The sequence below is a fragment of the Gracilinanus agilis genome, chromosome 2 (genome assembly GCF_016433145.1).
Source record: "Gracilinanus agilis isolate LMUSP501 chromosome 2, AgileGrace, whole genome shotgun sequence".
In the NCBI taxonomy this organism is placed as follows: domain Eukaryota; kingdom Metazoa; phylum Chordata; class Mammalia; order Didelphimorphia; family Didelphidae; genus Gracilinanus; species Gracilinanus agilis.
In genome coordinates, this window is record NC_058131.1 from 453,943,969 (window position 1) to 453,961,180 (window position 17,212).

The window sequence follows — 17,212 nt, forward strand, 5'->3', positions numbered from 1 at the left end:
ATCTCCCACAAAATAATAACATTGGCTGTTGAAAATTTAGTGATTGGAAACATAATTAAGGTCTTAATCCACGGATCTGAAACTTAAAGTATGAATTCTTTTGTTTGGAAAACACATGATCAAAATAAGACTTTGAACCCTCATTTGTACCATATTAGATTACTAAATAAATAGATGTTATTTGTGACTATAGTAATTTAGAAAGATCAAAAATGGCACTTAATACCTTACTTATTTTTTGCTTAATAAATACAAAGGTACTTAATATTCAAATCTACCATCAGCAATAAGATCTATTTTAAACAATGAAGAACTACCTCAATCAACAAAAAATTTTAAGTGCTCATTTGTAGAGCACTAGGGATTTGGTATCATATAGTAAATCAAACTACAGGCACATAAGACCGGCACCTAGGGAGTCCATAGTAGGGGTTCAAAAACAACCATATTACATACTTTGATTGGGGAGCTGTGGAATGGTTACCCTTTTAGAGATTACTGGGGGGTAAGGGGGGGTAAATACATACAGTATTATTTCTGTATTGAGGGGATCACAATTTTGATATGGAACAGAAATCAAAGGTAGGAGTTCACCTTCACAATGAAAAAACTTGACAAAGTTTTAGTCATCTAAACATAAAGTAGACTCTTCCTTGTCTGTTTTGGGCCAGGCCTGACTGTCTGATTCATTAAAGATAGAAATAAAATAAGACACTTGTAGATTATATTGCATTTAACAAAAAGTAGTCTACTTATATTCAGCAAACACACAGCTTTCCATACATCTCCATTTGGAAATAAATTCAGTCAAAGCAGTCTCCAAAGAATTAAGGTGGAAGAGGGAACATTACAGTCTTGCTCAACCTGTAACCCTAGAGAATGCCCCAGATTGAATTCTTATTAGAAAAGCCAAGAAATCACAGTGAATCATTTTTTTCAGCCCTGGGCAAATGAGAGAGACAAGTCTGCAAACATAGGGGACGGGACAGCGGCATGCAGTTGCTGTGGTGGAGATCATTCTAGTTCCAAGAAAGGAGACAAGAGATAAGGCTGATGCTGGACAACATAAAGAAGTCCCTGAAGATCTCTTGGCAAGCACTAGGTGCAGAAAATGGTTCCATGTGACAGCCCTGTTGCTTACCAACAAGTGACTTAAGAGCCAAGTGACTAAACCAGGGTATAGAGAAGTAGTTTGGAGCATTGTCCCTACCTGTGTACTGAACAGAGAATGAATTCCAGGAAGGAAATGGTAGTTGTGTAGCTCCAAATACAGTGTCCCAGGGGACTAATAATAGTCAGGAAGCAATCTGATAAAATTCAGGCTTTATGCTTCAGCTGACTAAAAAAAAAAAAGCAGGGGTAGCAATAAGAATCTCAGACAAGGTTAAATCTGAAATAGGACTAATTAAAAGAGATAAAGGGGAACACATTTTGTTAAAAGGTACCATAGAGAAGGAAGCATACACCAAATGTTATAGCACTCAAATTTTTAAAGGAAAAGCTAGAGGAGTTACAGGTAGAAATAAATAACAAAACTATAATAGTGGAAGAGTTTAAATTGTCCCCTCTTAGAACTAGATCAGTGATGGGCAAACTACGGCCTGCGGACCAGATGCAGCCCCCTGAAATGTTCTATCAAGTCCCAAGTCATTATTCCTAATCTGACGAATACAAAAAGAGTAGGATACAATACAATGAAACTTCAAAAGAGTTGCCTTAGAAACAGACTGACAGATGAGCATTTCCTTTCCTTTGGCCCCCTCTTTAAAAAGTTTGCCAATCACTGAACTAGATAAGTCCAACTGAAAAATAAAGAAGTTAAGGAGATGAATAAAATCTTGGATAGTATAGATTTATGGAGAGAATGTATAGAGATAGAAAGGAATATACCTTTTTCTCAGTGCCACATAGTACTTTTACAAAAATTGACCACATATTAAGAAACAAAAACTTTATAATTAAATACAGAAAAACAGAAATGTTAAAGGCATCCTTTTCATATCATGATGCAATAAAAATTATATTTAATAAAGAACCACGGATTCACAGAATAAAAATTACCTGGAAACTAAATAATCTTAAAGAATGAATGACTGAAGAACAAGCTATAGAAACAATCATTTTATTTTTAAAAATGATGGGACACCCAGCTGTGTGACCCTGGGCAAGTCAGTTGACCCCCATTGCCCACCCTTACCACTCTTCCACCAAGGAACCAATACACAGAAGTTAAGGGTTAAAAAAAAAAAAAAAAAGCTAAAAAAAAAAAATTATGGGACAATATACCAAAACCCATGGAATAGAATAAAAGCAGTAATTAGAGAAAATTTTATATCTTTGCATGCTCACATCAATAAAATAGAGAAAGAAGAGATCAATGAATACAATACACAAACTAGAAACTAGAAAAATAAGTTTTAAGTCCCCAATTAAATTCTAAATTGGAAATCTTAAAAATTAAAGGTGAAATTAACAAAATCAAATGGAAAAAAAAAATAAGATGTGGATTTGTTTTTTAAAAAACCAAAAAAAACCATAAATATTGCTCAAAATGATTTTTTATAAAAAAGAAGAAAACTAAATCACTAGCATCAGAAATGGAACTGGTGAATTTACCACTAATGAAGATGAAATCAAAACAATTATTAGAAGTTATTTTGCCTAATTACATGCCAACAAATATAAAACCTTAAGTGAAATAGATGAATATTTACAAAAACAAAAATTGCCTAGACTAACAGAGGAGGAAATAGAATATTTAAACAAATGTATTTTAGAAAAAGAAATTGAAGAAACTAGAAAAGAACTTCCTAAGAAAAAGCATCAGGACCAAATGAATTTACAATTTACAAGTGAATTTTACCAAACGCTTAAAGATCATCTCATTCCAGCATTAAATAAATTATTCAGAACAATTGGTAAAGGAGCTCTACCAAACCTCTTTTATGAAATAAATATGGTTCTAATATCTAAACCAGGAAGATCAAAAGCAGAAAAAGAAAATTAGAAGCCAATTTCATTATTGAATAAAATGCTAAAATTCTAAATAAAATATTAGCAAGGAGACTACAACAATGTATTACAAGGATTATATATTATGGTCAAAAGGGATTTATACCAGGTATGCAAAGATGTTTAATATAAGGAGATTAATGAATTAACCATTAATTAATCAAATAAAAATAATAATAATTATTATAGTTATATTTATATATTCTATAATATATAATTATATTATGTATTGTTATACATAATATAATTATAATTAAATAACCATTAATATAATTGATTATAACAAAAAAGTAATTTTTAAAATCACATGATTATATCATAGATGCAGAAAACATTTCAATAAAATATACTCATTCCTATTAAAAAACACTTGAAAGCATAGGTATAAATAGATTTTTTCCTTAGATTAATAAGTATGTATTTAAAACCATTTGCTATCTATAAAGGGGATGTTAGAAGCTTTCCCTATAAAATAAGGAGTTAAAGAAGGATGCTCATTATCACTAATATTATTTAGTGTTGTACTAGAAATGCTAGCAATAACAATAAGGGAAGATAAAGAAATTGAAGCAATCTAAATGGAAGAAGGGATAAAATTATCTCTTTTTATAAATGATATTATGATACATATAACATAGAAAAGCCTAGAGATTCAACTAAAAAATAATTTAGACTATCAATAATTTTAGCAAAATAGCAGGATATAAAATAAACTCACATAAATCATTTCTATATATCACTAACAATGACCTGCAAGAAGAGATAATGAGAGATAATCCATTTAAATTAACCATAGATAGAATAAAATACCTAGGAATATATCTTCCAAAATAAATCCGAAAACTATGTAAACATAATTATAAAACACTTTTTATACAAATAAAGTCATATTTAAATAAATGGAGAAATAGTAATTGTTCATGTGTAGTCAGAGCTAATAACATTAAAATGACAATCCTACCTAAATTAATCTATTTATTCAATGCCATCACAAATAAATTACCAAAAAATTATTTTACTGAACTAGAAAAAATAAAAAGAACAAGAACACTAAAGGAAAGAATGAGAAAAAATATTAAGGAAGGAAGTCTAGCAGCAGATTTCACATTAAAAGCAGTAATTATCAAAACTATCTGGTACTGCCTAAGAAACAGAAAAACAAGTCAATGGAACAGAATTGACATGTCAAACAGTCATAAAAGATTATAGTAACCTTGTGCTTGGCAAAGGTTGAGTTCCAAGTTTTTGGAATAAAAAGTCACTATTTGGTAAAAATTGTTGGGAAAACTGGGAAATAGTTTGGCAGAAACTAGGTATAAACCAATATCTTACACCATTTACCAAAATAAGATCAAAATGGATTCATGATGTAGGTATAAAGTGAGATATTACAAACAAATTAGAACATGGAACACATTGCCTATCAAGTTTATGGATAGGAGAAGAATTTATCAATAAACAAGAGATAGAAAGCATTATGAAATATAAAATGGATAATTTTTAATACATTAAATTGAAAAGTGTTTGTACAAATAAAACTGATGTAGCCAATATTAAAAGGAAAGCAATAAGTTGGGATAAAATTTTATAGACAATTTTTCAGACAAAGGTCTCATATCTCAAATATAAAGAGAACTTTGTCAAATATACAAAAACATGAGCCATTCCTCAGTTGATAAATGGTCAAAAGATAATGAACAGACAGTTTTAGGATGAAGAAATCAAAGCTATACATAACTGTAGGAAAATTCTCTACACTATTTTTGATTAGTATAATGAATGGTTAAATTGGGATTTTGACTAAATAAGAGAGTTATAAAAAGTAGTTGCTGATTATTATCCCTTAAGTCAGGAAAACTATTAGCAGCATTTAACAATTTTATTTAATTAGAATATTAGTAAAAAGAAGGAAATGAAGAAGGAAAAGAGGTAAGGAGACTGCCTAGCTGATCTGGTGAAATGAAGCTCCCTTCCCAACAGAGTTCCAGTCTCCTGTGGGAATCCTAGGCACTCACCAGCAAGCTGGGCAGGATCCAGGCAAGGTCCCAATGCAGAAAAACCTTTGTGAGCTAAGCTCACCAAGGCAGCAGTGAAGGCAGCAAGAAATTCCTGGACTCCAAGAAGCTCCAAAGCTGAAAGTCAAAGTCTTGAAGCCAAAAACTCCAGTTGAAAGGCCCAAAGCTCCAACCTGAAGTCAAAGTCCAAAAGTCCCAAGGAGCCATCCTCCAAAGGAGAAGAACCAAGGAACAGAGACTCTAAAAAAGACCTCCAAAGAAGAAGTCCCCTGGACAGGAAGTTCAGGACTTTTTATAGTCCTTTTTCCATGTCACTTCCTTTCCCTTCCCCACTTTATAGGAACCAATCACAGTCTTTCAATTTGCTTAGAGTAGGGCAGTGGCCTCTGGAGTTGTCACTCACTCTAGCAAGTAACTTGTGAACTCTCATACTTTGTGACTGGTAAAGTACTAAGTAGATGTACTTAAGTTTTCTATTGATTATCTTAAAAGTTGCTGATTGATAGACAGAGTTTGATTAACTCTTCACATTAGAGAAATGCAAATCAAAACAATCCTGAGATATTATCTTCATATAAGAAAAACTAAAATGATAAAAGGGCAAAATGACAAATGGTAGAGGGAATGTGACAAAACAGGGACACTAACACATTGTTAGTGGAACTGTGAACTGATGGAACTGTTTTAGAGAGCATTGTGGAATTATATTCATAGAGTTATAAAACTATGTATACCTTTTGACCCAGTAATTCCACTATTAGGTTTATTTCCTAAGGTGATTCAGGAAAAAGGGAAAGCAACTATATGTTCTAAAATATTAGCAGCTCTTTTTGTGGTGGCAAAGAAACTTTGGAAATTAATCAGATGTGCATCAATTGGGGATCAGAAATCAGATAAGGAAGAGAGTGAACAGATGTCTTTCTGAGATCATACTCTTTTGGGATCCTAGACTGGCTTCTAGCCTAAATCATGAAAACAAAAGAAGGATATGAGAGAACAAAAGCTCAGGCTAGCCATTCCCTTCCTCTCCCCAAAAGTGTGTATAGCCTACCACTAACAGAGTTCATAGTCAAGAAGCAAATGAGGAAAAAAGGAGAAAGGAGAAAGAAAAAAAAAAGAATCCCACCATAAAGAGCTATTTTGATGATTGAAAAGCTAAAAACACAAGCACAGAAGAAAACAGTGACTTGAAAAATCTACAGGGAAAGCAGTGAATGCAGCAAGAAAGCCTCGATAAAATGTACCATGGGTACAAATCCAACAAGAATTCCTAGAAGAGTTAAAGGAAACATTAAAGAAAGATCTTAAAATTTTTTAATGCAAATGAGAGTAATAAAAGAAAGAATGAGAAAAGAAATAATCACTAGAGAAGAAAGATATGAAAAGAGAATTAATAGCTTGGGAAAGGAGGTATAAAACCTCACTGAAGAAAATAACTCCTTGAAAATTAGAATTGGCCAAATGAAAGCTAATGATTCCATGAGACATGGAGAAACAATAAAACAAAGTTGAAAGACTGAGAAACAATAGAAGAAAATGTGAACTATTTACTAAGAAAAATAACTGACTTGGAAAACTAATCAAGGAGAGATAATTGAAGCATAAATGAAACTATAACAAAAAAGAACCTAAAGATCGTATTTCAAGAAACCTCACAAAGAAAAACTATACAGATATCTTAGAACCAGAGAGCAAATTAGAAACTGAAAGAATCTATCCATTATCTTCTGAAGGAAACTCCTTGAAGTGAAAAGTCCCAGGAATATTATATCCTACAATAATTATATAATATAATAACATTATATCAAATCCAAAGCTCCAAAGTCAAGAAAAACATACTGTGAGTAGTCAAGAATAAAAATTTCAAGTATGAAGGCACCAAAATAAAGATCACAAAAGTTAGCAGCCACCTCCATAAAAGAAATTAGAGCTTAGAAGAGTGACAGCAAATCTTTTAGAAACTGAGTTCCCAAACTTCAGAACTCACACTACATGGGAGCCCCCTGCCTTATCCCAGACAGGAGGGAGAAAGTGCTCCCATTGAGCTGCTGTGCAGAGGGGTGGGTCATGTGAGAAATGTCCTCAGGGGTATGTGGAGAGGGGGAAGGGAGCAGTCTCCTCTGGCACATGTGCCATAGGTTTGCCAACAAAGGCTTAGAACATGATATTCTAGAAAGGTGTAGACTTATACTTTCCCAGGAAAATGAAGTATAATCCTAAAGCAGAAAAAACTTAATCTTTAATGAAATAGAGGATTTCCAAGCATTCCTGAGGAGAAGATGGAGTAGAGCTGAAAATGTAACATACAAACATGAGAATGAAGAGAAGCATAAAAAGCAAACTTGAATGAGCAATCATAAGGGACTAAATAAATTGTTTACATTCTTATATGAGAAGATGACACATGTAACCTCTCAGAATTTTATAATCACTAGAAGTGCTTTGTTATTGTTCATTTTTCAGTCTTGTCCAACTTTTTGTGATCCTATTTGGGGTTTTCTTGGCAAAGATATTGGAGTGCTTTGCTGTTTCCTTTCCCAAATTATTTTACAGATAAGGAAACTAAGACATACAGAATGAAATGGCTTACTAAAGATCACATGATTAGTGTCTGAGATTAGATTTGAACTCAGATCTTCTAGACTTTAGGCCCTGCCAACTCTATCCATTGCTCCACCTAGCTTCAGACTAGGAATCATAGAAGTCTAATTAGAAAGAGCTATATTTGGATGTTCGGGGGGAAAAAAAAGAATGGAATGAGTGGATAGAAGAAAGGGGAAGAGAGAAGAACAATAAGGAAAAATTATCTCACATAAATGGGTTATGATAAAAAGTTTGTACAACAAAGAGGGAGCTGGGATTAGTTGGATAACATTTGACACTCATTTTCATGTAGATTAGTTAAAGGACAAAAGAATACACATACCCACAGAAATACATCTTATCTAACAGGCAAATAAGAAGGAAATGGATTAAGAGAAGAAGGGCTGGGGGAGGAGATTAAGAGGAATAGTAGATTTTGACTATAAGAGATGTTAAACAGAAGCAAAACAAATTCTTAAATGGGAGTTGTGTAGGTAAGGAATAAGATAAATTTAAGAGAATAAGATGGACAGAATTCACAACTATGAACTTTAACAGGATGAACTTACCCCAAAAATGGAATGAGATAGCAGAAAGGATTAGAAACCACAATCCAACAATATGTTGTTTATAAGAAACACAGCTGAAACAGAAAGACAAGTTAGAAAAAAGGGCCAGAGTAGAAAATGTAATATTTAAAATTAAAGAGACAGGGGTATCAATAATCTGAGACAAAGCAAAAACAAAAACATACCAAATTAAAAGAGATAAGCAGTGAAACTACATTTTACTAAAGGTTACCATGCACAATAAATTAATATCAATTAGTAAACACATTACCAAATGTCATAGCATCTAAATTTTTAAAAGAAAAGTTAAACAAGGCACAGAAAAAAACAAACTTTTACACCTTTAATTTTTATTGTAATTCAAACCACATTTCCATATTGATCACTGTTGTAAGAGCAAACTCATACATAATCAAAACTCCAAAATAAAAACAAAAATAGATTAATGTGAAAGAAGCCTCCAATAGTCCAATCCCTGGAGGTAGATAGCATTTCCTGTCATCAGTCTTTCAGGATTATCCCAGATCATTGCATTGCTGAAAGTAGTCAAGTTTTCACAGATAATCATTGTCCAATATTGCTGTTAATGTGTACAATGCTCTCACAGTTCTGTTTATTTAACTCTGCATCAGTTCCTATACATTTTCCCAGTTTTTTCTAAAATCATCTTGCTTATCATTTCTTATAGCACAACAGTATTCCATTACCAACACTTCAGTCATTCCCCAATTGATGAACATCCCTTCAGTTCCCAATTCTTTGCCACTACAAAAAGAGCTGCTATAAATATTTTTGTACAAATAGGTCCTTTCCCCTTTTTTATTATCTCTTTGGGATACAGACCTGGTAGTGGCATTACTGGATCAAAGTCTATGCACAGTTTTATACCCCTTTGGGTATAGTTCCAAATTGCCCTCCAGAATGGTTGGATCAGTTCACAACTCCTACAACAATGCATTGGGGTCTCAATTTTGCCACATCCTTTCCAACATTTATTACTTTCCTTTGTTGAGAGCCGTTGGATGTAGAGAGCCAATTGGAGAAATAGGGTCAAATTTAGGGCCTGTTATCTGGATTCCCTACGTGACCAATCCAGACTAAGGCAGTCTTTGTGTTTGGTTCTGGTCACCTGAGCCCTGAAAAGCTCTGGTACCAGCAGGTAGATTAATCCAAAAACAACTTGACCCCTCCAAGAGGCTATTAGGAGTCATTTAGAGAAACAGAGTCTGTAATAGATGTTTTATCTGGATCCCATTACAAAATCATCGGCAAGTAAAACTGTGTGTATGATTTTTCTGCACTGCATGTCAGATGCAGATAGAATGGACCATCTAAGGTAAAAATCTGAGGCTCCTCTTTTGACTCATTTTTAGATCCCCATATTTTCTCAATATTCTTAATGGAAAGCTTTGAGTCCTTAACCAGACCAGCAGCTACTGAGTTAACAATTCCTCTCCTTGACAATTTCTCTCCTTGATAATTAAGAAGCCTGAAACCTAAAAAATATATTACTTAGATAAGGACTGGAGCCAGATGATTTAGTCCAGACTATGTGACCAGGTGCAGATCTGTAAATCAAGGCAGAACGCAATTAGTAAACATCTCCATGAAATTTATTTCTGCTTCCAGAATTATCCCCTACTAATTGGTGGTTGGAATTTGGCCCTTGTCCTTGCACCCATATCTCTATTTTTTAGACTTTAATGAATTGTGTATGATTTGTAACCCCTTCACAGCTGTGATTCTTTCTTTGTGTTCTTTGTTTGAAACCAGTATAAAATAAAGTCCAAAATCCCATAGCGTTGGATCAGCATGGGCTAACCGCTAGTCCGGCTGTTCTCAATTTCTTTTTCCTGTCTTAGCAATCCGACGCCCTAAAACGCCACTCAGGACCCCTACCATATAGAGCTGGTCCTCTATATTCCTTTACTGCCATATTGGCCAATCTGACAGGCATAAGGTGATACTTCAGCATTGTTTTAATTTGCATTTCTCTAATCAAGAGGGATTTAGAACGTGTTTTCATATGATTATTGATGACTTTGATTTCTTCATCTGAAAATTGCTAGTTCATATCCTTTGTACATTTGTCAACTGGGGAAGGGCCTGTATTCTTATAAATTTGACTTTGTTCTCTATAAAGTTAAGAAATTAGACCTTTATCAGAGACATTTGTTATAAAAATTTTTCCCAGTTTGTTGTTTCCCTTCTAATCTTGGTTACATTAGTTTTATTTGTACAAAAGCTTTTTAATTTAATATAATCAAAATTATTTATTTTATATCTTATAATACTCTCTATCTCTTGTTTGGTCATAAACTCTTCCTGTCTTCAGAGATCTTCCAGGTAAACTATTCTGTGTTCTCCTAATTTAGGTATGGTATCACTCTTTATATCTAAATCATATATCCATTTCGACCTTATAAGTATAGGATCTATACCTAGCTTCTGTCATAATGTTTTCCAATTTTCCCAGCAGCAGAAAGAATTTTTACCAACTAGAATGCAATAAAATGATATTCATTAAAGGACCTTTTAAATAGATCAAAAAGTTAATCATAAATTAAATAACTTAATCTCAAAGAATAGGTGTATCAAAAAACAAATTATAAGAACAATAATTTCATTAAAGATAATTTCAAGTACACAGCATATCAAAACTAGTGAGATGCAGCCAAAGCAGTAACCAGAGGAAAATTTACATCTCTTAACAATTTTATTAAGAAGAGAGGGGGTAAAAAAGGAAACCCCCCCAACAAATTGGGCATGCAACTAAAACAACTAGAAAAACAACAAATTTTAAAATTTCAATTACACACCAAAATAGAAATTCTGAAAATCAAATGAGAAATGAACAAATTTGAAAGGAAAAATTAAATTAGTAGATAAAAATAGAAGTAATTTTAATTTAATTTTTTAGAAGTAATTTTTAAAAAACTAATAAAATAGATAAGCTGGTAGCTAATTTGATTAAGAAATAAAAACAAATTATAAGTATTAAAAAAGGCAAATTCACAACCAAATAAGAAGTAATAAAACCAAGTATTAGGAGCTATTTTGCATAACTATATGCCAATTAAACTGACATTCTTAATGAAATGGGTGAATATTTACAAAAATATAAATTGTCCAGTTTTACAGAACAGGAAATAGAATACTTAAATATTTCTATTTCAGAAAAGGAAGGTGAATTAGCCATAAACAAACTCCCAAAGGAATAAAATTACAGGACCAGATAGATTTACAAGTGAATTTTACTGAATATCTAAAGAACAATTAATTTCGATACTCTATGACCTGTTTTGAAAAATAAGTAAATAAAGGATCCTACCAAATTCCTTCTGTGACAAATTTGATCTTGATACCTAATTCAGAGAGAATCAAAACAGAGAAAGAAATCTATAGATCAATTTCTTTAGTGAATTGATGCAAAAATTTTAAATAAATTATTAGCAAGGAGACTATAGAACTATCACACATAGATCACATGTGATGTCTATGCTTGATTTATATCAGGTTTGCAAAGCTGGTTCAACATTAGGAAAACTATAAGCATAATGGACCATTTTAATAATAAAGCTAGTAATAAATGGAGGAAGAAACAGAGAGGATTTAGAATAAAAAAATTTAATTTAATTTAAAAATCAAATCAAAATGAATTTAGTAAACAAAAAAACCCCAAAACAAATTAATCACAAAGTTTAATGTGCAGTTCCCTAATTTTATTCTACAATATGGAATTACTCTTTTTTAGGGTTTTTCTCTTAGGCTATTGCATTTCTTCATTGTATTTGGCATTTCTACTATTTACTTATATCTCCCTGCTGTTTCTAAACTGGACTTTTGTCCAAGGACCAGAATTCAATTTCTTCCCTCTTCTTGGATGGTGTGGGCAGGCCCTGCTTGGTTCTGTTCTCTCTTTAATATAATTGCTATTGCTGTTTGGAAGGACCTGGCCCTACTTTCTGCTAGAATCCCTAGCTTCTGGTTTTGTCTCTGATGACCCAATGCTAGTTTTACCCTTGGCTTTCTGTCTGTCTCTTTTACCTTCCCCAAATAGGATTTGGTTCTGTCCTCTATTGTGCCCCTAAATGGATTTCATAAGTTGTGCTATTGGCTAGAATCCTACAAAGCCCTTGGTTTTTGTACAGTCTAGGAACTCAACTGCTTAACTGTCTTCTGATGAAACTGACACAAGCTTCTCACACACAGCAGCCTCTATCATCTTTTCTGCTTTGACTCTATCAAGAGCATTCTCAGACTTTTAGTATTCCTCTCATGAAATCTTGTACTGTAAGGAGGAGCCTAGTGTTTCTTTTTGGTTTTCTTTATTGTTTTTTCTTCTGTTGCAGTTTTAGAAGTGTAAGAGGGAAAGGAGTTTTTTTGATTGGATATATTAATATTTAAAGGTGTGGTCAACAAGGAACTTAATAAATACCAATTCCTAAAATGATTTTAGTAATTTATTTACAAAATATAGAAGACAGTGGAAGTAGAGAGATGAGAAGAGGGTAGAGTAAGAGGTCTAACTTAACGAACTAGATTTGTATCCAAGTCTGGACTTTACTCTGGCAGGGCTTTTGAGGCCCAGCCTGAGAGCCTAAAAGTCAATTAACAAGGGGTTTAGTCATGAGGGCTTCTCCCAATCAAGGGCCCCTCCTGAGGCTAAGGTAGTCAGTCTTCTTCACTCACCACGTGTAGTTCTAAGGGAAAGATTTAAGAACAGTCTCACCAAGGTCTCAGGGTCTCAAGTCCAGTGCTCCTCCAGGTCCAAGTCAGGAACAAGAAGAGCTCCTTCAGATCCAAGACACAAAGAAGAAGAAAGAAGCTAAACTCACTGAACTCTCTTTTAAAGGGGCTTCTTTTGCATCACTTCCTGTGCCTTCCTAGTTTCCATGTCCAATCACAACAGATGCTTTTCTTAGGACTGCCCAGGAGGGGCAATAAATTCTGATTCATCACTCACTCTAGCACACATGGGTCACAGACCTCCCAACTTGTGAGTTAAGTGAAGTTGTTTACACTTCTGGTGATTAGATTTGAGAATGGGAAAGGTAGATTTAATCTCATTATCACAGAAGTCTGTAGGAACATTTGTAGGAGAGCTGGGCTCCATTAGGATCTTTTATGTAGCATTTTAATTGGGAGTAGTTATCCTCTCTTCAGTCAGCCCAGACCTTGACCTCTGGTTCTTATATTTTCTTTCTCTTTTTTAAATCTCCCTTTTCATGACTCATTGATGTGGACACTATGTGTCAAGTGCTAGGGTTCTGATGTTGAGAAAAAAAGGAGAGAGCGAGAGAGAGTATCTTTTGATCAATTTTGGGGAGAGATGAAAACTGGTTAAATAATACTAAGGAGAATATAGTCCTCTACCAGCCCTGGTTCTGACTCTTCAGACTTTTTTACTATGCTTTCTTACTCTGGAACATCAATCCAGTCCTATGGTTCTCTTCTTCTATTGGTAAATTTTCTTAGAACTTCCATTTTGAGAAAGGATCCTAGGCTAGCCATCTTTTATTCTTCTCTCAGCCCTATTTCTGACCATTTAGACTTTTCTACAATACCCCTGTGTGGGAACTAGCTACTTTTTGCCCGTTTTCCAATTCTCTTTTTAATGTGTTGTTTTCTTCCATTAGAATGTATGCTTCTTTAGGTCAGGATCTCTCTTCATTTTTGCTTGTATTTGTCTTCCTAGATTTAGCACAATTCCAGGAATAGAGTAAGTGATTAATAAATGCTTCTGGTCTATTGACTGACTGATGTTGGATGGAAGCTTGTGAGGGACAATACTAAAGAAAGATAACCTTCCAATCTTCTAGGTTACCCCTAGAACTCTGATGGAAGAAGCAGTCTTCCTCTGAGGATCTGATCTATTAGTCAGAATATAGAAAGGTATTTTATGGAGATGAGGCACCTTGCCTCTTGCTGTATGAATAAGTAGAAAGTGGGGATGACACCTTTTCTTATAAGTTTTTGAAATATAGTGTTAAGGATAACATCAATGGCTAGCATATGATGGTACAAGTAAAATTGAACTATAACCTCTAAGAGCTGGACAGGAAAGGCTTTTCCATCTCGTGTAAACCTAATGGATCCCCTTTAATTCCCTGATCTAGATTAAAAAGGCTGTGGGGCACTAGTAGAGAGATTATCATACCACAAGACCCCCAACAAATAAGTCAATCCAGATACCCAAATTTCTATGGGAGGTTTTAGTTGGCAGGTTACTTTGGTGAAGGGCACCATGTGCTCTTCAGAGTCAGTGTCTATGTCATCATATGCTGTTAAAACCAAATAACAGTGGTAGTGAGGTAGTTTAGTGGATAGAGAGCCAGGGCTGGACACAGTGGTCCTGGATTCAAATATGGCCTCAGATACTTCCTGGCTGCATGAGCCTAAACAAATGCCTAGCCATTTCTCCTCTTCTGTCTTGGAAGTAGCAATAAAACTTAGTATCAATTCTAAAACAGAAGGTAAGAGTTACAAAAACAAACACCAGATCCCTGAAGAAGGGAAAGCTATTTCCTCTTTAGTAAGGAGTTGAAAGGGGTCAAAGTACTTTGTTTCACCATTTCCCCAAAGGAACCCCAGGCCCTGAGTGAGTGCTATGAGGTTATTGACCTTGATAGTGATTTTTGTCCTATTCCCATTGCTGAGAATAATCACTTTCATTTAGGAAGGAGTCCTCTATATCTTTATCATCCTTCCTGAGGGCAACCTGAACTTTCCTTTAGATACCACTTGCTAAGAGCATCTATGTTCTCTACTACATTAATGATATGATATTGACTGAACCAGAAATGGACATGGTGATGTGTGCCTTAGATCAGATGGTGGCACTTATGAGGGACAAGTGGCAAAGATAGAGGATAAGATTAGTCCTAGTCAAATTTAGGGGAATACTTAACAGATGGGGAGAACCCATATGATTCTATAAACAATCTAAAATAAGCCACTGATAATTCACCAGTGCAGCAGTAACCAGTAGCCTACACCATCAGGTATGCAGGATCTATCAGAACGGGCATTAGTAGTTGGTAGTATTGCTGGTAGTGTTCACAAATAATTTTGCAATTCTGCCACAAGCTAAAGCCTAATATCTAAGTCCTGGACACATCCCATCTCCCTTGACTGCAAGGACCTAGCTCCTAAAGATCAGTGTTTTGCCTGGTTCTCTTTTACCTGAAAGAAAGACCTGCACAACTGGTTCTCATTGACCAACAACAGATGCTGTCCTGAAAAATGAAAGTTTTTTCAAGTGTGCTAACTTGTTTGTTGGTGTTATATTCATATCCTGGAAAATTATGGGTGCTACCTTGAATGACAGGGAAGGCAGTTGGAAGACATGGAATGTTCCCAGGTGCCGTGAGCCAGGGGCAAACGTTGGTTGGTCTGACAGTATAAATAACCCCTGACAGCCACTTGGAGGGGGCTTTTTAGGTCTTTAGGTCTCTTGGTCTTTCTAGGTCTCTTTAGGTCTCTAGGTCTCTGGGTGGTAAAGGGAGACAGGGAGGTCTATGAAGAAGAGGGTAGGAAGAATCTGAATATTTCCTGAAGACTGTGAGAGCTAGTGCATCACCAAACACTGGTAGTGAGAAAGCTGAGAGAATAAAATTTTATTCTCTGGCTTGGCTGTGGCCAGGCTGGGCCAGAGGTGTAGTGGAGAATAAAGTTCCAGCTTCTACTAGATCAATAGCCTCTAGTCCTGATTGTCAACTAGTTATAGATAATAGGTTGATAGGGTCTCCAATCCCCAATCCTTGTCCTGTTTACCCTTTCACTGATTATAGATAAAGAGAGTTTAACAAGTACCTTCCTGTGTGGTCTTTATATCACAACCCTTGGGGAGGGAGTCAACGCAGTCAGATATCAAAGGTGATCCAAGGCAAATCAAAAGCCCTACATTAATTTATCCAACCCCAGGTTGGACCTCAAAGGGTTACCCATCCATCTAAACTTTCGGGGTCCTCCCTGGGCAACTGTTAGAGAAAAGGGGAAATTATAACAACTATCAAGGGTGATTGGGGTTGGTGTTCCTCCATCATCTGCAGCTAGGGAGAACACAAATAGATACATTCACATCACTGTATATCTATATCTCCTTGGGACAACCCCTTTTATTTATAACGTTGGGTTGAGCTATTAGTGATATGGTAGATGTTTGAGAAAGCTTTGAGGGATGAGGCAAGATAAGATCTTTGTCTTGAGTGGTAGCCATGGGTCTGGCTTAGTGCTCTGGGGCTTAGGAGAAAGAATATTAAACTAGTTAACTAAATGTCCTTTCTTTTAGGGTCAGAGATGATGGAGAAATTTTACCAATGCCTTCTTCTATATATAATTGTTTGTGGGGCATGTCAGCATCCATAAGAGATATGTCCTCTGTTGAACTGAGCAATAAGGTTGATACCCTTATGAGAAAGGCCAAGACTGAGGAGTAGGTAAGTCCATTGCCAAAATGGACACAGAGGCCATTGTGCCTGTAGTGAGCACAGGACCATAGAGCTCCTCATGCCAACAAAATGTAAAGCATAATCTTGAAATAGTAACTTCATCATGATCTTACAAGAACTAGACTCTTTTCCTCAGAGGCCATGTTCTTGACAAATTTATTCTACTTTAGGATGGGAGAATGTTTTCCACTTCTACAGTTTTTTGGATCTGTCCTCTGGTAGTACTTAACCAATAAGGATGGACTCTTTTTGGACACTGTTCTAGTCTTTACTTTTTCTATTGACAGCATGTTATTGCTAAGACTTTGAGCTCCCAATGGCTCAGGTTGCCCTCAACTAGAAGGTCTTTTCCTGGCATGTTTGGACAATTCCCCCCCAAAAAGGAATTTGGAGGACTAAGGAGTACAGTTGTTGAGGGGTGCCTTGCTTTCCAATGCCAAAACAAAAAAGCCTTTTATCTTTTCTGCCACTGCTACCTAAGGTCTCCAGGATGAGGAGCCTTTGTTATTTGTTCCATCACTTTGAGAACTTCTGGCCTTTTAATTTGCTCTTTAATAGCATGTTTCCTTGGAATAATATA

At 35.0% G+C, this 17,212-nt stretch overlaps 1 protein-coding gene across 1 annotated transcript in view; it reads right to left on the reverse strand.

Annotated features, from left to right (window-relative positions):
- KLHDC1 (kelch domain containing 1) overlaps positions 1-5,234 on the reverse strand; it is a 65,607-nt gene extending 60,373 nt beyond the window's left edge. The window contains exons 1-2 of the mRNA XM_044659955.1: positions 5,201-5,234; positions 5,028-5,144 (exon numbers count right to left, since the gene is read on the reverse strand). Coding sequence (XP_044515890.1) covers positions 5,028-5,144; positions 5,201-5,234 — 151 coding nt within the window. The remainder of the gene's footprint in view (positions 1-5,027; positions 5,145-5,200) is intronic.
- Positions 5,235-17,212: the final 11,978 nt, after the last annotated feature.